Raw genomic sequence first — 23,090 nt, 5'->3', positions numbered from 1 at the left:
GACCACAAGTGGAACGGGAGGCCATGAACAAGAATCCGGCCATCAAACTTTAATCTAGAGGGGACGGAGTTGAATGTCGGCCACCATTGATCAATCTTCACCCACCTGCCATAAACGAGAATTTTCTCCAACCTCATCCAAGTGGAAACCAAATCTTCGGAAGAAGCAAAACCCACTTCTCTGTTACTAGAGAAGGGGTGGAGATGCAGGAGTTCTGGGGAATGAAGGTTCGCTGTAATTCCTAGCTCAACCTCATTCCAAGTTAGGTCATCTGTTTTGGAGCATACAAAGGCATTTTTCCATTTGCCGAAGGGTCTTGGTTGATTGGCTATGGGTATGTGGGCTGAACTGCCGGCCTTAACGACTTTGCTCGTTGATGCTAAGGATGGAAAGTCTCCTTTTATGGGGGCTTTAGAAGTTTGGAGACCAGGATGTTGGAGAAATAGGTTTAGCACTTCAACGAATGACTTCCACCCTGATTTTCTTGCTTCTTCAGGGATGCAAATGGTTTTGAGTTTCTGAGTGAGCTCCTAGCAACTTAAACGGATAAACCTACCCCATCTGTATTCGTTTAGTTGAAGAAGCACCTTCCCTCTACGTGCATGCTTACGATCTTTTACCATAGATTTTTTTATCTTTGATTGCCTCTCGAAGGAAATCTTCGAACCATTTCGTCTCTTCTACTAACAAAGAGATTTTCGACCAAGCCCCTCCACCTCTCTCGGTCAAAGCCAGACTACCATTGAGTTTATGGATTGTTGATTCGAATTTGAAAGTTTTAGATCCTATTGCTATTAAACGGTGCATGGTTCAACACCGGTGTTAACAGTCGCCGGGTTTGGCTTCGGTGTTTGCAGTCGCCGGTGGTCACTAGCATGGTCACAGTCGCCGGTGTCTTTTTGCACTCAGTAGTGTAATTCTAGTCACCAAAAGGCAAGCAAAGGCTTCACCTACAGGTTTTTCTACCTATTGGAAGATATGCTCTGTAAAGGAGTTCCAGTCATGTTTTGGGGGGTTTAAATATTTGGTGTTTAATTCTATTCTTCACAACTTCTTGTTGTGCTGCCTTAATTAGCTTAATCGGCTGGATGGAAAACTTGAAGAAGGGTCCGTGGAGACTCAAGTCCCTCAACTACAATTTTAATGAGTTTGTGGAGTCTATTTTCTGTCACTTTAGATTGATTCCTAGAGAGCTGAATTGCATGGCTGATGATTAGGCCAAATCAGGGGTGGGGACTTTTTTTTTAAATTTTATTTTATTTATTTTCTGCATAGTGACCCCTCAATGCCTTTGTCAATCCTAGGGGTTTGTTTTATGGTTTTTGCTCTTGCTTGGTCTGTTGTACATCCCCTTATATACATCCTTTTTTTGTGCAATGGTAGCCTTTTCTTAAAAAATACTTCTTGGGAATCGTGAATGGTTATACCAAAGCATCTACAATTTGGTTAGAAAAAGAAGAAATGAAATCAGTAGATGCAGGTTTCTAGGATTTATGCTGCGCCTACTTAGTTTTTTTCTCTTTCCTGGATTGGTAGTTAAGATTAGAGAAAGTACAAATACAAAAGTCACATATATCCCAAGTTGAGTGCAGAAGATGCATTAGGTTGATCCAATCAACCCTTCCATAGACCATGCATCCCTAAAAAACCTACTTTGGTATGATTGAGCCCCAAAACATGTTACTTATGCTTAAACTGCTCCTGCCATTACTAATTCTCACTCCAAAATCAACATTAAGATTTGGTCTTGAAAGAAAATAATTGCACTGGCCAAAAATCTTCATAAGGATCTTGTGGATTGTAATTTGTGAATTGTTATTGTTCAATTAATACGGATGATCAATCTTGTCACTTCATGTTTGTTTGCAATAAAATTATTACTAATTATTAATGCACTAAGTTGCACCTATTTGCTTTAACAGCATAAATTGGGCAGAGGGCATCGGGACAAAGTTCAGCAATTCATGGCAATAACTGGAGCAAGGCAAGTGTTCTATCTTGGATTTGGTTTTTAATTTCTCTTTTTTTTTTTTTTTTTTTCCTTCTACTTGGATTGTATATCTACAGAACCTTTTTTTTTTTCCTGGTATGTGGTCACCTGGTACTTGTTTCATTTTTTCTCCTCTTTTTGGTACTCCTTGCATGTAGGCATACATGCATATATAAACATGCACGGATATCAATACAGTCATACTCTAACTAAAGATCCTAGATAGCCCAATCAACAACCACCATAGTTGCTAAATCCACTAACCCCAGAGAACTCAATTCCCTACTGTGTTATCAGCATCCTAGTTTCTAGCCTTTGACTAGTTTACCAAGTAGCCAGTTGAGGGCCCTCAGCCCTGCCAACTTGCATCCCTAACTAGTTAGCTGATACCCTTATTATAGTTGCCAAAAACAACCAAATATTCATTTAGAACATCTCCTGCCCACATAACCCCTTGACCCCAGTGGTAAGGGGATTTGATCCCAAGTCTCTGCTCAACTAGCCATGTTACTTACTAACTGAGCCACGATCAGTTGAGGGCTCATGATTTAACAATAGATATGGCACTGAACAGTGTGGAATGACAGAACTGGATTCATCTAGCTGACCCCTTGTAGTTGGGACAAAGCTTAGATGATGATGATATTTATGTCGTATTGTGTTATACATGCTAATTGCTTTAAGCATTTATGATGGCACATGGCTGGATGATGGTATATTAAATAGAAATGACGTATAAAATAAAAGAATTATGGAGGATGACTTCCTTTGGATTTTCTTCTAATTGACCAGTGGTGATATTTGGAGTCCAGATCTCCTGCCCACATAATATCACAGCCACACATGGGGAATATCTCATCCTCCTACATAGTATTATGCATGGCGAGATGTTCCAAATGCACGGAGGTAGTGTGTTGTGGGTAGATTTCTTGTGGGCAGGAGATCCGGAATCTGATATTTGTGCCTTATTTTTGCTATACATTCTAATTGCTTTAAGCATTCATCATGGACACGGTTGGATGATGTTATATAAAATAGAAAGAAGGCATAAAATAAAAGAATTATGGAGGATGAGTACCTTTGGATTTTTTCTCAATTGATGGGTGCTGGTATGGACTGGAGTTGACACAAACAAAAGGACCACATCAAATGATTGTGGTTGCACTTTTCCTTTGAATTCAAAGGCTATCACTTTCTCTCTCAGCCTATTTAGGTTTCCTTCTTATGTCTACAAAGTAAAGGTTGTATCGTAAACTATATATATTATGCCCTCCTTTTATTGCATATCTCATGTATATATTAACTGATATTTAAGATTGAATCAATATCTTAAATTTAGAACATATCTTTCTGTGGTTGACTAGTTGGTGATTAGGCACCATTTGATCTTTAAGCCAAAACGTATTTCATTGTCTTTATCAAGGTTTTAAATATGATACACCCGATACACATGAACATGTGTATTGGCTGACCAAAAACCTTGTTTTTTTTAAAAAAAGTTTTTCTTCTCATATTTTCATAGTGGGGGGATTGTTTTTATGTTATTTAACTATTAAAAAGCAGTTTCTGAAAATACCTAAAAATAAGCGTTTTGTTGAGCAAAAGATATGATACGATATGCCTGATGAGGCATGTTGTATCAAAATTTTGAGCCTTGATCTTCATCTAAACTTTGTCCCAACTACATTGGTTGGCTACATGAATCCTGTCTTGGACTTATCTTTTTGTGGTTGACTAGTTAGTGATTATGTACCAATTTGTAAGAGTACCATTGTACCATATGACCTTTAAGCTGAAAAAATATTTCCTTTTTTTTTTTGAAAAAGGTAAGGTAAATTTATTAGAACTAGATTTGATTGTGGTCCAGAAGTAATTTACGATGGCTAGGTGAATGGGGTGATCTAAATATCTCCTTACACATAGAATCCTAAAAAGATGTGGATGAAATCCTTGGATAGGGGAAAAGATGTTTCTTGTTTTGTGTGCCTGTGGTAGAATTTTTTTTGGTAAAAAATATTGAAATCCCACATCTTCTCTGCACCTTGTTTCTTTTAGCAGGAAATAGTCAAACCTATGCATGGGGGGTTGTTTCCTGCCATATATTCCACCCCCGGACTCTAGGCAGCCTTCTAAAGGCTAGTTGCACTAGGGCCAACCTTTTTGATCTTTGTTCCTGTGGGTTCTGCAGGGACAGAGAGAAGATGAGCTGGCCTTTGGAAGGTTGGTGATTACTAGGTCTGGCCTTCAGAAATCTGGTCAGGGCTATCACAAGCCCAAATGGACCCCCCTTTCCCTGGCTTATTTTGCCTTTAGCTCTGGAAATCCCTAGACCTTCCCACCTGTTTTTCTTGGTTTCTCTTACATTTTTTTGACTTTAAAATTTGCCTCTCTGCTGTTCTCTCTCTCTCTCTCTCTTTCACACACACACACACACACATTTGTAGACATGTAACCAAGTCTTGTTTTCCAATATTGTGAGACTCGGACTGTTTATCAAACCAGAAAGGCCACTGGCCACAGGTCAAGTAGTTCAACCACTGGGTTGACCTAGTGTGACCTATGATGTCATATATATAAATATAGTATAACATATTATTTTCTGTGGTTTAATGGCCACTTTTCTAAAGTCTTGTAAATCATGTTTTTGTATCGGTTGGGTCATTAAAACCCTTAAATTTTCAATGGTTTGCCCAGGATAGTGGGATAGACAGTTCTTTTTTGTAAAAGCTAAAAAGTGGGTTTCAAAGGGTGGGCTATACAGTTCTTTTTTGGAAAAGCTAAAAAATGGGTTTCAAAGGGTGGATTGCCCTTCGGTTCTCATGTCTGCTGGCCAACCGCCTAGTCCAGTCCGAGTCTTACAGCATTGTTGTATTCACGAAGGTTCAAAATTTCGATACAGTGCATCTTGTATTGGGGCATATTGGGGTGTATTGATATTTTGAACCTTGGTATTCACTATGGGTTCATCTTAGAGTTGCCTTCTTTTAGATGTTCTTTTCTACTTTTAAAAGAAACTTTTAATTAGTTTGGAACTTTGGATATTATTTGACAGTCTTTTTGATATTAGTACTATGATTTGAGACTGTTTATTGCTTTATATGCATCATTCTGTTGCTTGCGACATAGTCTTTTCATCTGGGCTTTGTGAAAAGACATTCTTGCTTAATGATTTTATACATATCTTTGCAGTGAGAAAGTAGCACTTCAGGCATTGAAAGCCAGTGATTGGCACCTTGAAGGGGCCTTTGATATATTCTACAGCCAGCCTCAAGTTAAAGCTGTTCCTGATTCTAGACATCTTGAGGAGCTATACAATAGATATAAAGGCAAGTAAAAACGTTTTCATTGCGTTTAAACTTGCAGTGTTTTTCATTCTATTTCTAATTGGTGCTTTATCAGTGGTGAAGTTGTGTGACACTGGAGATAATGGACACAAACGTAGCAACATAACACAATCTAGAAACACAGTCCCATTCTAAAAGATGGCACTTTTGTGCAGATCCTTATGTTGATATGATTCTGGCAGATGGCATCTCTCTTCTTTGCAATGACCTACAGGTAACTTCGCTCAAATTTTGGTTAATTGATCTTGGTTTTTGGAATGTTCAAATAAATATATTTTATGAAATAGTTACATACTTTTTTTTCCTTTTCCAATATGTATATAGACACAGTGATTCTATTGGAGTGCAATTGATATGTTTATTTGGTTTTGTTTCTGTAGGTTGATCCTCAGGACATTGTTATGGTATGTGCATATTCTTTGAATAAATATTTTTTCCTCCTAAAACCATGGATGGTTGGCATATCTGTAGCAAGAAAATTTGTTTATTTCGGATAGTATTTTGATTAGATTATTGTCAGCTAAAATGCTACTTCTTGCAAACCTTTTGGATGCTGATCTTACTCACTACCTTGCCCCCATAAAAAGTGAGAGCCTTGTTCTGATCAATGTTTTGAAGACTGAATCATTGTCCAGATTACAATTTGTTTATTTTGGATAGTATTTTGATTAGTTTATTGTCAGCTAAAATGCTACTTCTTGCAAACCTTTTGGATGCTGATCTTACTATCTTTTTCCCATAAAAAGTGAGTCTTGTTCTGATCAATGTTTTGAAGACTGAATCATTGTCCAGATTACAATTTTGTCAAATAGGCTGAATTAGGCTCCAACCATCATTACCGTCATCATCATCTATGCCTTATCCCAACCATATGGTGTTGGCTACATGAATCCTACTTTGACAATCTGTTCTATTTAAAGCCATATCTACTGTTAAATTATTAGTGCTTAAATAATTTCTTACTACTTCTACCCATGTCCTTTTGGTCTACCCCTAGCTTTTTCTAGTTCCACCGTTCCAATTACTTCTACTAGTCGCTCACTGAAGCTTTGAGAACCCCTATTTGGTAATGTTGTTCATTCATTCATCCTAATAAAATATCTTCTTAAAAAGCAATTAAAACTATAAAATCATTATTTTTTGTGTGAAAGCTAAGAATTTAAGACCCTAACATGGATTTGTTTGGGCTTGCCTCGAGGGGCATGGCACAAAGGCAGCTTGTAGAATCATGAATTTAATATGTCACATAGCTACTTGAAATAATGTAATTGAGAAAAAAAGAGATTGTGGGTTTTATATGTTTGGTTTTATTTTTAAATTCTCATTTGAATATGCTTTACATGTTATGTTTATGTATTTTAATTTTAGATAATAGGTTTTTTAAAACATTTATTTTAAAAATTAAGTTTATATTTTTATTAATGTTATGTTTAATAAAATTTTTGATTTTTTTTGTCATTTTTTGATTTTTTAGCATTTTTTTTTATTTATGTGCCTTGCTTAAAAAGGTGCACGCCTCGCTTTGCACCTTGTGCCTTGTGCCTTAGGCACAAATTGACCCCTCCGCTTTTTTTTTGTGCCTTGCGCTTTTAAAACATTGGTCTTCTTGAGTGAAGGTGGCTCAGATTCTAGAGTATGGGGGCCTAACTCTGATGGGGAGTTCTCTTGACTCTTGTAAGTCCTATCATTCTTTGGTTGCCACCTCTTCTTCCTCTCCTTTCCAGTCAAGGATGGTTTTCTCTCATTCCCCCTAAAATCAGTGCTTTCTGTTGGGAAGTGTTTCATGGAAGCATTAATACCTTTGATCTACTTCAAAGGAAGAGGCCAAATTGGTGTTTGTCCCCCAACTGGTGTGTTTTTTGTAAATTGAATGGTGAGACTGCGTTTCATCTTATCTCTTGCCCTTTTGTTAGCTCTCTTTGGGATTGGTTTACTTCTCTCTTTGGATGTAGTTGGTATTTTCTTGATAGGTTGGAGGGTTTGTTTAGCCCTACTAGCATTAGCTGTACAAAAAAGAGGGGTAGGACCTTGTGGAGATGCACTAGAGCAGCACTAATTTGGACTGTATGGGAGGAAAGAAGTGCAAGAATATTTGAAGAGAAGAAAAGAAGCAAGGAAGCCTTTGGTTGGAATTTTAATAACATTGAGAGTAGCACATTGGGCAAAAAGTTTGAAGCTGTTTTCAGATTTCAAGATTGAAGATTTCTTCAGAGCTTGGGGTATCATTGCTGCATCCTCAACTACAAGACAAAGATCTGTTGAGGTTTGGCCTCCCCCAATAAGTGGCTGGAAGAAACTGAATTTTGATGGGAGCTGTTTGGGTAACCCAGGCCCCTCAGGTATTGGGGTGGGGGGTTAGGGATGAAGAGGGGAACACAATTGGTTTATACTTTGGCCCTGTGGAGCAGGGTGATGTGGCAAGATCAGAGTTTTTGGGGTTGAGAAGGCAAAAGAACTGGGTATTAGTAAGTTGATTATTGAGGGAGACTCTAAAACTGTGGTTAAGTGGCTGGTAAAAGAGGAGGGGGTGGCATGGCACTTGGGGAATGATTTCAGAAAATTCAAATGGCTGTCACGGAACATGTTAAACCAAGTGAAATGGGTTAGGGGGACTTCTAATAGCTTGGCACATAGCTTAGCCAAGCAAGGGGTACATAGAACACATATGTTTTGGGTTCAAATTTAATACTGAATTGGGACAGCTTCTATAGCTGCTTTATTTCACAACTTCTTGTTGTAATCATGCTTTTCTCATAATTAATGAAATTCTTTTCTGTGTTGCTGATAAAAAAAAAAAAAACACCTGAAGCCTTAACTCTTGCAAATAACCTCTTAAATAGAAAACTTTCCACTAAAGAATGAACTAATATCTGATTGTAGGTGCTGCCTCAAACCCTTGAATGACATGTGGAGGATAACTTAGGTGGTGTTTGGTGCATATTCTCAGTGTCTTTCTGTCTGTGGGAAGCTCAAAAGGCCAAAAAATGGTCTTTTCCCATTGGTATTGTGTAGACCGAAAGATCTGAAGATGAGTGCGTGGAAAGACTGAAAAAGCCGAAAATTGGGAAGCTTCAAATGAAGCTTTTGGTGTTTCTGCTCTGAGAATAGCCTTCCCAGCTGTTTTTAACAGCCCAGTAGACCACAAAGCAAACCAAACAGTCTTGGCCCTTTGTAGAGAACATTGATGTGGGTCCCACAGCTGTGGTCCCACTCTGTCCGTAGGGTAGAATGTATCTAGTCACAGCTGTGGTCAATTTGTTATTCTGTTATTCCTAGTTGCTATTTATTTTTCAGTTTTATATTGTTTGTTATGTGTTAGCAGTCATGATGTAAACACCAAGGGCAGATATGTCCTTTCATGTAACTAGCATAACATATATATATATATATATATATATTAAATTAAAGTGGCGGTGGCAGAATATTGACATTTTGTTCTTCTCCTCAAAATCTGTGTTCTACTGCTCTCTCACCACTCTTTCTTCTACTTCTTCACTTTCTCTTCTCATCGAATCTGAAACTTCTTAGTGATCAAGACTGATAGCAGTCTTGAACAACTACATGGTATCAGAGCCAAGTTAGGGTTTCTCATGTGAGCCTAATACCAAGAGGTGCTAGCAGCTATTGGAAACTTGCTAGGGTTGTAGAGTGTTGGTGGTCAGGAAGGATCAGAGAAGACTAGGGTTCGGGTAACCCTAGAAGGCAGCGAACAATTTTTCCTTGTAAGTTGTTCACTTTCTAAGAGAAGTTCTATCAGAGAAGATAGGTTAGACCTATCTGGAGGGGAAGATCGAACCATTCTAGGTTTTTCTCTCTTCGATTCACTAGGGTTTTACAGCAAACCCTGGACCGAACTGTCTCAAATGTGTTTCTCTCTACTCTAGGGTTTGAAAGTGATCTTGCGGCAAGCCCTAGTGTTTGACTGAACCCTGTGATCTACCTAGAGCTACCCTTAAGTTTATTGGTAGGTCTGATAAGATTCTAGGGTTTCTTATTAACCCTACTGCAAGCCTATCTATACAGTTCTGTTTGGGTTGTGCAACTGAATTGTTTACTTAAGGACTGATTAAACCCTACTGCAAGCATATCACATTTTTTTAAGCTGTTCTCAGAGTCCTAAGAGGTTAGAGCTCTACGGACAGCTACTGCTGTGTTGGCTAGTTGGTTTCAGATCAGAATTATCTCAGTTTTGTGCACATACATTGAGAATACAGATCAGACCTATACTGTTTTGATTGAGATTGGTAGTTCAAGTGGTGTTTTGAGACTTGACAGAAATGGAGTTTAAAAATCAGGCAGAAGGCAGCCTTGGGAACATCAATTATGGTAGTGTTTCTGAGATGGGTGGTCAGATTACGACCGTAAAGTTTGATGGATCAAACTATTTGGAATGGGCCCAATTAACCATGATGGCTATTGGTGGAAGAGGTAAATTAGGGTACCTCTTGGGAGACATGAAAGAACCTCCCAAGGGAGACCTGACATATACCAAGTGGATGCAAGAAAATTACTTGGTTATGACATAGATGTGTAATTCTATGCAGCCTCATATTAGCCAGAGTTATTTGTGGGCAAAGACAGCTAAGGAGATATGGGATGTTATGAAAAAAACTTATTCCCAACCCCTTAATGTTGCCAGAGCATATGAATTGAAATGTGAAGTGAAAAATCTTAGACAAGGAGAGAGACCGGTTTCAGTATATTTCTCTACCTTGCAGTCCCTGTGGCGTGAGATTGATCACTTAGAGACTCTTGAGTGGGAGAGTCCCAGAGATGCACAGATATATAGAAAGCAGGTTGAGACAAACCGGGTATTTGAGTTTCTGGCAGGCTTAAATTCAGATTTTGATATTGTCCGGCAACAGATTTTGACTAGAGACAGTGTGACTCTCTCTCAGGCATACTCATTTGTACACAGTGAAGAGACCAGAAGGAAGGTTATGGTGCAACCTCAACCACCCACACCAGCCTTTGTAGCAGTTACACCCAAATCACGGGGTGATTCAGAGAAGGACAGGAGGAAGGAAGACAAGAAGGATGTGGTATGTGAACATTGTAAGAAGCCCAAACATACAAAAGAGACATGTTGGAAACTGCATCCTCACTTGGTTCCTGCGAAGTTGAGAAACAAGAAGGGCACTACTGATGTAGTCGTGAACACTGATTCAACATCCTCATCTGGCACAAAAGGAACATCTTTGGAGACCTTAGCTGTAGTTCGGGCTGCCCTAATACAGTTAGAAAAGGAAGTTGGAAATTTAGCTCAGCCACCGTAGTCACCATCAGCTCCTGCCACATCTGCCTTCGCACATTCAGGTACTCGAGCTTCAGCCTACCATGCCTCAGCTCTAGGTACTATTGAACCTTGTTGGGTAATAGACTCAGGTGCATTTGATCACATGACTAGCTTGCCTTCATTGTTTACTACTTACCATTTGTCTTATGGTAGGGATAAGGTATCTATTGCTGATGGCTCCCTGGTACCTATTTCTAGGAAGGGTGACATCAAACTTTCAGATACTATCTCCCTGTCATCTGTCTTGCATGTTTCTAAGCTTGATACTAATCTTCTTTCAGTCAGTAGTATTACCAAGCATATGAACTACTCAGTAACCTTCCCTGACCGATGTGTTTTTTAGGACTTGGAGACGTAGGAGGTGATTGGGACTGGCCGTGAGGCGAATGGGATCTATCTGCTCGGGGAGCGGTTCTGTCAGGGAGAGTCAGTTGAGAAGATGTCTTTTGTTTCTTAGAGTGTGAGTCCGGTTATGCTTTGGCATAACCGATTAGGTCATTTGTCTTTTCGATCTTTATAGAGTCTATTTCTTGCTTTATTTGAGTCTATTGAATTGTCTTAGTTACAGTGTGAAAGTTGTGAGTTTGCTAAGCATTGTAGAAAGCCTTATTTATTGAGTAATAAAAGGAGTGATAATTCTTTTAATATTGTGCATACTGACGTTTGGGGGCCTTATCATATCCCTTCCATGGGTGGGTACAAATATTTTTTGTTATTTGTTTATGACCATACCCGTTTTTCTTAGGTTTATCTCATGCGTTCACGAGATGAGGTACTTTCCCTGACCCAAAATTTTCACCAAATGATCATAACCCAATTTGATGCCAAGATCAAAGTTCTCAGATCTGATAACGCAAATGAATACTTTGCTAAATCATTGACATCTTATCTTCTTCATCATGGGGTTATCCACCAGAGCTTTTGCCCTCATACACCTCAACAGAATGGAGTTGCCGAAAGGAAGAATAGGCACATTTTGGAAGTGGCTAGAAGCCTCATGTTTACTTCCAATGTTCCTATTCGCTTTTGGGGTGATGCTATCCTCACGGCGGTATACCTTATTAATCGGGTTCCTTCCAAGGTCCTTGATATGCGATCTCCTTTTTCCCTCCTACACCCACGTGAGGACTTGTTTTCTATTCCTCTTAAGGCATTCGGTTGTACTTGCTTTTCAGCTTCTCGGACCCCATCACTCCAAGTTCGAACCCAAAGCCTCCAAATGCATCTTCCTTGGTTATGCACAAACTCAAAAGGGTTATTGCTGCTATGATCCTGTCTCCGGGAGGAAGTTTGTCTCCATGGATGTCACTTTCTTTGAGGGGACACCCTATTATCCTCGGGTTTCCCCTTAGGGGGAGAGCAGTGATAGTGGGGCAGTTCCTTTACCTATTCCATTGGGTGATGAGAGCTGCAATGGTGAGGGTAGTCAGAGGGATTAGGAGTTGAGGGAGAGCTGCAATGGTGAGGGTGGTCAGAGGGATCAGGAGTTGCGGGTTTATCACAGGCGGTGCAGGCAGGTTGATCATGATCATCAGTAGTCCAGGCCAACTCCAATCTCATCTGCAGCTCCAGGTCTAGATACTACTGTCCCAGAGCCCACAGAGACTTCCCCTACAGATGATCTTGACCTTCTGATTGCAGTCTGTAAAGGTTGTACCACATCCACAACCCATTGTATTTCCCATTTTTTATCCTATGATCGCCTATCTCCTACCTACAGGTCATACCTTAGTTCCATTTCCAATGTTCCTATTCCAACAACAGTGCAAGAAGCCCTATCCATCCCTGAATGGAAAGATGCAATGCAAGTTGAAAAACAACACCCGGGAGGTAGTTGATTTGCCCAAAGGAAAGAAACCAGTTGGATGCAGATGGGTATTTACGGTGAAGCATAATGTAGATGGATCTATTGAGAGGTATAAAGCTTGGTTAGTTGCAAGAGGGTTTACACAGACTTATGGCATAGATTACTTGGAGACCTTTGCACCGGTAGCCAAGATGACTATTATTCGAGTCCTATTGTCCCTTGCAGCAAGTCACATTTGGCCTTTATACCAAATGGACGTGAAAAATGCCTTTCTGAATGGAGATCTGCAGGAAGAAGTTTACATGCGTTTGCCTCCTATATTCTGTGATGCAGAAATAGGTAAGAAGGTCTGCCGGCTCAACAAGGCTTTGTATGGTTTGGAACAGTCACCTAGGGCCTGGTTCGTAGATTCAGACTAGCTCTTGTGAAGTTTGGTTATGTACAGGTCCAGTCAGATCATACCCAATTCATCAAGAGGGTAGAGTCCTCTTTGACACTACTGGTAGTATATGTTGATGATATTGTGGTCACAGGGAATGATAGCTCTGAGATTGAGTCTCTTAAACAGCTTCTTCATCAAGAATTTGAGGTGAAGGACCTTGGTGTACTCTGGTATTTTTTGGATATTGAGGTTGCTAGATCCAAACAGGGGATCTTTATTTCTAAGAGGAAATATGTCCTAGACCTGTTGGTAGAAACTAGAAAATTAGGTGTCAAGCCTGCAGATACACCAATTGAACAGAACCACAGGATTAGTGCCAAGAGTGGGGAGCTTCTTGAAGACAAAGTTATGTTCCAGCAATTGGTAGGGAAGCTCCTATATCTCTACTTCACTCGGCTAGGTATTACTTATGCTGTTAGTGTTGTCAGTCAGTACATGCATTCTCCTAGAACCACACATCTTCTTGCGGCAGAAATAATCTTAGCCTACTTGAAGAGATGCCCAGGTAGGGGTATACTATTCAAGAATAACAATCACATGAAGGTGGAGGTCTATACGGATGTTGATTGGGCTGAGAATGTTGATGACAGGAGGTCTACCTCAGGATATTGTGCCCTTGTGGGAGGAAATCTTGTCTCTTGGAGAAGTAAGAAACAAAGTGTTGTCTCCCGGTCAAGTGCTGAAGCAGAATACAGGTCCATGGTCAACGGAGTGGCTGAAATCCTATGGCTAAGATCTCTACTTGAGGAGTTGGGTATTGAGTATGAGAAGCCCTTGATGTTGTATTGTGATAATCAAGCAGCTATTAATATAGCACATAATCCAGTACAACATGACAGAACCAAACACATTGAAGTTGACCGCCACTTTGTACGAGAGCGGGTCTCATCTCAAGAAGTATGCCTCCTTTACATCACATCCAGTATGCAACTAGCAGACATCCTCACTAAAGCCGTATCAAGAAAGAAGCTAGAAGCGGATCTATCCAAGTTGGGAATGATGAACATATACTTCCAACTTGAGGGGGAGTGTAGAGAACATTGATGTGGGCCCCACAGCTGTGGTCCCACTCTGTCCGTAGGGTAGAATGTATCTAGTCACAGCTGTGGTCAATTTGTTATTCTGTTATTCCTATTTGCTATTTATTTTTCAGTTTTATATTGTTTGTTATGTGTTAGCAGTTATGATGTAAACACCAAGGGCAGATATGTCCTTTCATGTAACTAGCATAACATATATATATATATATTAGATTAAAGTGGCGGCGGCAGAATATTGACATTCTGTTCTCCTCAAAATCTGTATTCTACTGCTCTCTCACCACTCTTTCTTCTACTTCTTCTTCACTTTCTCTTCTCATCGAATCTGAAACTTCTTAGTGATCAAGACTGATAGCAGTCTTGAACACCTACACCTACACCTTTAAAGACAACACCCCAAAAGCTCAGTGCGTCTTCTTGTCTACTGGCCTTTTGAACGATATACCTAGAAAGGCTTGCCAAACAGCTCTTTAGTGATTCAAGAGGTGGAAGTTTTTGATGGAGGCTGTGGGGAAATCATAAAAAGGGGGTGCGGAGACAAGGCAGAAGCCAGAAGTAGCTGTGGTCTCAGACAGGGATGAGGTTGTTTTGGGCAAGTCAAAGGAAGTTGTGGAAGGTGTAAGTACAGTTAGACGACTCAACACTCAAAAGAACAAAAAATACTAACCTCATATTCTGGTTTCTAAGGTGTTTGCGAAGACAAAAGTACTGTTTGGGATGGGTCTAATGTGATAGTTAAAAAAAAAATTCAAGAAACAATTGTTTTTGGGTTTTCATGTTTTTTGTGATTTATTTTTATTTTTGCTTTGTATGGAATGTTTGTGTGAGGGGAATTGGTAGAAGAGTTAGTCTTAGTGTTGTCAAGGGCATATGTGAGGGTTTCTTCTGGGATTTACACTTTTTTCTTTTAATGAAATTTATTATTTATCTTCCAAAAAAATGTTTGTTCTTGATTCAAAGGGTCTTTATATAGGCAGAGGGCCATTCCCTAGGATTAGGATTGGAAGATGTTTAACATCACAGTATCACACTAGCTACTTGAAGTAATGTAATTATGAGACAAATACACATATTGAAAGTTTTTACACACTTCATTTGTTGAGTGCTTGAAGCACTTTGTTACAATCCACATATATTCGCTCTCACTTCCTCATTTTCACTTTTAATGTTTTATATGTTATGTCTATGCACTTTATTTTGATCCAATAAACTTTTTAAAACATTTAAGTTCTTTTAAAATTCAAGTCACAGCTTTTATGTATTACCGTTTTTATTTTTCCTTGAATTTTTCAAAATTTTGTGCCATGCTTTGAAAATGTCCACACCTTGCCTTGTGCCTTGGGCACGAAAAGGCCTTTGTGCTTTAAAAGTATTGGGTTTTGTTTTGATTATGTAAGACTTATGTTAGTGATTACACCTAATATAGATCACCATTTAAAAATGTATATTACTTTAAAAAGTACGAATTGCCTCAAGAATATTTCTGGAATTTTCTAAGGACAAAATTTACCCCTCTATATTTAAATTTATTGATAAAAAATGAGGGCAAATAGGGTAATCAGTTCTTGATATTAAATGAGTTAAAGAGGTAATTTCAAGATATTCAATGCATTCAATTCTCTCTCATTAAATCCAAATTTAAGTTATTAACTTGCATTCATGTTCATTGAATCATATATTTAAGTCATTTTTTGTTTCTTCTCATCATTAAGTTCTATTAATTAAATCCATACTTAATAAATTAATAATTCCAATAACATAAAAGCTTATACTTTTAAAATCTACCCATTAAAAATAGTGTTTTCATCTAGGTGGTGATAAGAAATTAAATCATTTCGGGTTAAATGGGTTAATCCATGTTGCTATGATTAAATAATAAAATAAAAAATAGATAAAATGAAAAAATAGAAAAAAAAAGGAAACACTTTTAACATACATATTAAACAATAATAAGTATGATAAATAAGAAATGTTTTTATTAATGATGGAAATGGAATGTAACATTTAAAACCAATTGGAAATAAAAATATTTTCCTATCCTCTTTAATTAAATCCTATATTTAAGATATATTTTTCTCATCCTTAAATTCTTGTATTTAAATCCACAATATTACTTTTAATAATATAAAAATAAATATTTAGAAAAGTAATTTGAAAACAAAACCATTTTCTTCCCTCCTGGTAGTGGGTAAGCAATTCGACCATTTGGGGTCAAATGGATTAATAAATAATGTCATAATTAAATAATAAAAATTAAAATAAACAACTATGAAATGTAAGAGGTATTTTTATTAATGATGAAAATGGAATGCCAAATTCAAAATCTACCTAGAAATGAAATGATTTCATAGTCAAATAATAAAAATTCAAAGAATCACAAAAATAAAAAAAAAGATGGAGAAAATTTGAGTACATATCTAATGTATATTTATAAAAAATAAAATATTGGGTACATCCCTAATATTGTGCATTCATTATATTGAATAAAAATAAGTTTTATACATAAGAAAAAAATTTATCAATGATGGAAATGTAATACAAAATTTAATGTTAACCTAGAAATCAAACAATTTTTTTAGATGGTGGGTTAGTGGTTTGAGCCAAATAATACCATAGACAAACAATTAAGTGTGATAAATAAAAAATATTTTATTTAATGTAAATGAAATATATAATTTAAAGGGAAAATTATAGTCAAAGTTGGTTGTATATTTAAAATTAGGTTGCAGGTTGGTCCAGAAACCAACAAAACTCTGACAACCATCTCTACATTTCAAATCATAAAAACCCTGCCATGTCATTGGAGGCTTATGTGGTTGTTGCCAACATAAGACTCTTAGTTCATGTTGGACACAACCAACAACCTATATTGAAAATAGGTTTTAAGTTTCCCTCTCAGTCTCTTTGTCTCTCGATCTCCCTCCCTTCTCTCTCATTTTCACAGTCATCTCTCAATATCCTGCTCCCTCTGTCTCTCCCACTCTCTCAACTTCGATCTATAGCCAAATCAAAACCTCTCTCTTTTGTTCTCCCTCAATCTTTCTCATTCTTCTCCCTCACTCTTTCTCTCGGTCAATATCTCCTTATTCCTCAATCTCTATCGTTCTCCAATTGGTGTAAGAGCTTCTTGTGAATTTTTATTAAGTTGGTGTAATAATTTTTTAACCATACCAAGTTGGTCTCATGTTCTTTTATACGATCTGATTAATACCATATATGTACGTAAGAAAATAAAAAAATGAGAGAGGGAGCGGGAGAGAAACTAAGGGAGAACGATAGAAATTAAGGGAGACTGAGAGATCACCGAGAAAGAGAACGAGAGATTGAGGGAAAACGATAGATAGAGAGAGAGAATGAGAGAATTTGATATAGAGAACGTATACAGAAACCAAAAACCATTTTTATTTATTTTTGAATCACATGGTCGTCGAGCAGATAAAGACGATTGTGTGTGTGTGTGTGTGTGAGAGAGAGAGAGAGAGAGAGAGAGAGAGAGAGAGAGAGAGAGAGAGAGAGAGATTTTTTTTTTCCAATCACCCAACATTAAAGGGCAATTTCAGTATAAGCTTTTTGTTGTGTCTAACATGGATTAAGAATCCCATGTTAGCAATAGCCACATAAGCCTCCAATGACATGGCGAGGGTTTTTATAATTTGAAATGTAGAGCCGGTTGTCGGAGTTTTGTTGGTTTATGGACCAACTTGTAGCCTAATTTTAAATTTACAACCGGCTCCAACTATAATTTTCCATAATTTAAAATTAATCCAAAAGCAAAGTTATTTTCTTATCTGGATGTGGGTTAGTAATCTAACCTTTCAAAAAAACCCATGATGTCATAATTGAATAATAAATATTTAAGTTTATCTTTAATCGTATTGTTACTTTTGTTAATTTTCATCTTCTATCTTAACTATGATATATCTAAAATTCAAGTAATTAATATGAATAAAAATTTCTCACATGCAACGCATGTGCTTAATTACTAGTAGGATAAAAATATTGTCATTGATGATTCGTTTCCTCAAAAGTTACACTTCGAAAAATGAAATGCATTTCAGTACTCAACAATTTGTGAAGGTCTTTGTCAAGACTTGGGATTTGTGAAATGCCTAAAACATTTTTATTTAGTGCAGTTGTGAATGTTGTCTTAATTCTTAACTTGGTGAGTTCCGATGAGTTGGCTGGAGGTTCTAGTTGATGTGGATTTTCTCCTTCACTGCAGTTGGTTGTCTCCTGGCATATGAAAGCTGCCACCATGTGTGAATTTTCAAAGCAGGAGTTTATAGGTGGATTACAGTCACTGGGGTAAGTATTAATTGATTATTGTTGTTTTGTTCATTGCTTTCTTCAAGTTTTTGATTTCTACAGGGGTTGAAATTTAGTTGCTACATCATAATGACACTGAATGTTTTGATGGCAGGGTGGATTCACTTGAAAAGTTCCGTGAAAGGATACAATTTATGCGGTCAGAACTAAAAGATGAACGTAAGTTTATTATATTTCCAGGAAGCAGAAATTGTTCAATCTATACTGAAATAGTTTCATGTTTCTCAGTATTTTTAGCTGGAATTGGGTTATAAAATTGCAATTCAGAAAAGTTGGAATTTTCCTAGTCCTGGATCAACTTTTTGGAAGTAGTAGGTGGAAGTCCAGCCACTCTAACTGAATTAATGTTCTCTTCCCACTATGTCTATACAGAAAAGTTCCGTGAGATATACAACTTTGCCTTTGGCTGGGCTAAGGAAAAGGTACGCCTTGTTTATGAGCTGTGGAAACTGATTGTTTGTTCATTGATAACCTTCTGGATTTTTATCTCATTCAGATTCTAATTTGAAATAGAATTGATGGAATTTAGTATGCTCTAATGGTTACTCTGAAAGTAATTTCTTTTTGGAACATCAAGAAATTTTTTTAATCATTAACACTGCTGACTGGGGCTTCTGATGAAGAGGAAGCCAACTGCAAGCTCCCTAGAGGCATGAATCATGTTCCATACTTCCATTCTGTTCAATGACATATATATTGTTTACTAATGTGCCATTATTTCTCCTACTTTAGCTCATGCCCTTTTTGGTCTGCTCCTAGTCCTTCTAGCCCCTTCAAATTGTAGGATGTAACAGATCATTCTTCTCACTAGAGGGCATCTCAAATGAAAATGACAACACAGTAGAGAAGACACCCTCTACCAACCTCTAATTGCACTTCCACTATCAGAATGATGGGCCATAATAGAGCAAAAATCAGATAGAGTTTCATTACGCTATCAGGTAAGGGGACTTGCATTACAGGCTGACCAGTTCCCATCGTTTGATCAGTGAGTCAATGGAAAAATAACTGAACTTATCTGCAATGAAAGATCAACTGGGCAAATATAATGGTAATCAATTTGGTTGATGTGAGGATTGAGCCATTTGTTTCCTACAATGTGCTCCATATGATAGTAACTATAGTGCACTTCCATTCTCCAAGGTTTATATTTGTCTTTTCTTCTATGTAACTGTTGAATACTTGTGTGCAAAGTATTTACATGTACCCATCCATATCAGTTGATGTATATTGGATGTTTGGCCCACTTGTGTGACATCCATCTTGTGGATACAAACATGTTCAAGGGCATCAACCATCAGTTTGTATCGTTGTGATATGGCTTTATAAGATTAGATAATCTTGATATGCATGTGTCACAGAAACTTGGAAAAAAGGAAAAGGAAAAGAAAGGAAGAGAGGAGGAAAAAGTCTATATATAGCTATGTGCCCATTCTGCTGCTGCCTCTTTTCGTGGATTGCTGTCTCAAACTGTGATTATCAAACTGAGAATTACTCCTATGCTGATTCATGGAGGGAGAGTATCTTGGGTTGGGTGTCAGGTGGCAAATTCATGATTATGTCATGGGGACCCATAGCTTACAAATTTTATGTATTAGAGGATCAAGGTGTGCTGTAAGTACTGTGTTATGGGAGCAATTCCTACGATTATGAAACCCATATGGGATACAGAGAAATAAGCTATTTTCTCTCTCTAAATTGCATTAACCTGGAGCCATTAAAGCTGCATAGATTATTTGAATTATGCCTATTATCATCAATCAGGGAGAAATATAGAATGAGCATGGTGTAATAATTCCATATTGATATGAACTGACCCACATATTGCCATTTTTAATAAGATTCTAGCTATAAGCATACATGTACTACTCTAGTGTGCTTCCCAAATAGAATATTTTTTGTTAACTTGTTTAGGATCTCTCTCTCTCTCTCTCTAAATTGGCCAGTACATATGATCACGTCTGGTTTTTCTTATCCATATTTGAGCTTTTATTCATCTAAGTTTTGACTTTTGAAGTCCATGTGAGCTAGTTTTTAATATGTTCTTATTTACATTTTGAAATCTAAGCACTATTTACTTTGTTGTGTCACAGAGTGGTGATTAAATAATGTAGAGGGTAATGTAGGTTGATGACCTAATATAATCTTTTAGACGGCTTTCTTCTAGAATCTACAGTTGCATCAGGGGTAGAGTTATTGTATTTTCAGACTCCCGCTACATTGTTTGCACTTTGCACCGAATCTCTGTAAATAAAATGGGAGTTGGCATTAGTGGTTCTATGCATGGAGATATATATGCATCTTAAAACTTGCTATGGCATAATTTTTTATTTAGTGACCTTTCGGGAGGCTTTCACATAGCGGCTTCTGGCGTTGCAAGATAGGCCACACATGGAAAGCCATGAGCTATGTTTAGTGAAAAATCCGGAAAGTTCAAAAACATTTACATTGAGCTGAGAATTCAACTTTCGGTGAAGCTAATTTTGGTAGCTTCTTCAAAGCTGCTCAGTAAACACAGCTCAATCAATGCTAAAGCTCTCCCAAACGGGCCCTTAATTGTTCTTGACATGCCTTTCTCCTTTCCTATTGATTTTTTCTAGGTCACTAGCAAACTAAAATCCAGGAAATTCTGCTATTGCGTCTCACTTTTGGTGGCTTATTTGCAGGGCCAGAAATCTTTGGCATTGGATACAGCTATTGGGATGTGGCAGTTGCTGTTTGCTGAAAAGCATTGGCCTTTGGTTGATCACTGGTGCCAATTCTTGCAGGTGTCTTTCTTTTTGTAAACTGAAGTTAACTAGGTATATTAGTGGTCATTGTAGGTCTTAGTGATGGATTTTTTTATCAGTAATCTTTGGATATTTGTTGAGTGCTTCATATTACTATTATTATTATTATTATTATTATTTTTGATGAATGAATATAATTTATTAAAACAGAAATGTGAGACAATACAGTAGACCCAAGAGGAGGCACGGGTTGTTACCTCTTCTAACAAATATTACATCAAACTAAAGAAGAATTGATCAGAGCTAAAATTACAAAGCAGCCCAAAATAAATGTTCCCTTGAGGCCCCTTTCTTAGCTAACCCATCCGCTAAGGCATTTGCTGATCTTCCCACCCAATGAAAGGTAACAGCCATGTTTTTTGTGATCCAGTTGACTTTCCTTAGCATATCTCTATGTCGCCACATAGCTGAAGCTGGTTCTGTCAGCCATCCCACAACAATCTCAAGAGTCCCCTTCAACTACCAAGTGCTGGACTCCCAACTGTTCTGCAATCTGAATACCTTGTACTGCCGCTAATAACTTAGCTCTATTGGAGTCTCCTATTCCCACGGGGCCTGAAAACAATGCTAATATTTTGCTTTCATTATCTCTCAGCACCCCTCCTATCCCCGAAGGGCCTGGGTTTCCTTGGCTGCTTCCATCAAAATTCAGCTTTACCCATCCTTCAGGTGGAGGCATCCACACAGCTGATTTCCTGTCCTTCCTTGTATGGTGTTGGGTGCTTCATATTATATAAAGCATTAGTTGTCATTATTAACTTCTGTTTATCAAGTTGTTCATGGTGGTGTATATATCTTGTAATTGTTTTTTTTTTTGATTGAAGGAATCTCTCTCTCTCTCTCTCAATACAAATTCATTTTACCTTTCAAAAAAAATTGTTGTTGTTCATGGCTCATGTGAATGTATAAGTAGTTGGACCTTATGTCCTTTTTGAGTTGAGAAATGGCTCTATGTGATCATGTCTTGAGAAGCTACATCATACCCTTGCAAATTTATTACATATTGGTTGCATGTGGTCCTAATGAAGAGTTGTTTTCTCAATCTTGGTTTGGGTAGCAGGGGTTGCTAATTGGTCAAGGGATCAGGTGGGGTGTGGTCCTTGTTCCTTAGAATTCCACAATTATGGCTAGACTTGGCTAGTCCACCCCGATAACCTTAAAATAATGCCCAAAATAATTGTGCCCGTAACCCCTTGTTTGGCTAAAGTATTGGCCAATCCATTGGCTGATCTTTTAACCCAGCTAAATGTAGCCTCTATTTTTTTATCAATAACTGCAACTAAATGTAAGGTTATTGGGATGGGCCTTGGTGCAATGGTTGGGTTGCTCCATTGTGGCCTGTGTGATCAGGGTTCAAATCTTGGAAACAGCCTCTCTGTATGTGTAGGGGTAAGACTCCGCATTGGTGGGAGCCTTGTGCACCGGGCTGCCCTATGATAACTGCAACTAAATGTAACCTCTGTCTCTCTTGCAATGTATCTGATTTCCTTCAAAGCTTGCCTGTGGCTCCATACACCAGTGCTGTTGCTAATCAGCCACATCACCACTAATAGGGAACCACCTTCCACCACCAATTTCCTGAATCCCAATTGCTTTGCTGATCTCAACCCCTGCAGCAGTACTGAGATTTCTGCGCTTAATGAATAAGCATGGCCAATTGGCCTGGAAAAAGAGTTTTGGTCCCTAAGGTTTCCCATTAAAGAGACAAAGGACCTAGCCTCCACTTTAAACACTTTATTTGGGTGGTTTCTTAGATGGGTCAATGCCCTGGCTGACTGAGGACTGACAAGGTGTGGGATAGACAAGTATATCATGTTAAAGATTTTCTGTAATCAATAACAAAATCTTATTAATAATCAACATTCTACCCATTGACACGCAATCTACAAATACTCACCACCACACTATGCCATAACCAGTTCTGACAAAAACTCACAACAACGTGCCTGGTAAAGCAAAATTTCTGAATGTTAAATTGCCCACCTCTAGAACCCCTTGCTCCCTCCCAGTAACTACATCCTAGATATTCAAGTGACCTCTCTTGGATTCTCCTGCT

The 23,090-nt window shown here is 37.9% G+C and overlaps 1 protein-coding gene across 2 annotated transcripts in view; it reads left to right on the top strand.

Moving 5' to 3' along the window:
- Positions 1 to 23,090, top strand: part of LOC148844768 (uncharacterized) — a 37,875-nt gene that overhangs the window by 7,612 nt on the left and 7,173 nt on the right. For both annotated transcript variants that reach the window (XM_088954069.1, XM_088954068.1), the window contains exons 2-9: positions 1,923 to 1,984; positions 5,180 to 5,316; positions 5,490 to 5,548; positions 5,715 to 5,738; positions 18,142 to 18,224; positions 18,340 to 18,404; positions 18,618 to 18,667; positions 20,912 to 21,013. In XM_088954069.1, the coding sequence (XP_088810195.1) occupies positions 1,923 to 1,984; positions 5,180 to 5,316; positions 5,490 to 5,548; positions 5,715 to 5,738; positions 18,142 to 18,224; positions 18,340 to 18,404; positions 18,618 to 18,667; positions 20,912 to 21,013 (582 nt within the window). The remainder of the gene's footprint in view (positions 1 to 1,922; positions 1,985 to 5,179; positions 5,317 to 5,489; positions 5,549 to 5,714; positions 5,739 to 18,141; positions 18,225 to 18,339; positions 18,405 to 18,617; positions 18,668 to 20,911; positions 21,014 to 23,090) is intronic.

Source organism: Nelumbo lutea, chromosome 7, assembly GCF_056320005.1.
Source record: "Nelumbo lutea isolate HS-2025 chromosome 7, American lotus-T2T, whole genome shotgun sequence".
Classification (NCBI taxonomy): domain Eukaryota; kingdom Viridiplantae; phylum Streptophyta; class Magnoliopsida; order Proteales; family Nelumbonaceae; genus Nelumbo; species Nelumbo lutea.
Note: the sequence above shows the minus strand (reverse complement) of the source record. Positions and strands in the feature narration are given on the sequence as shown.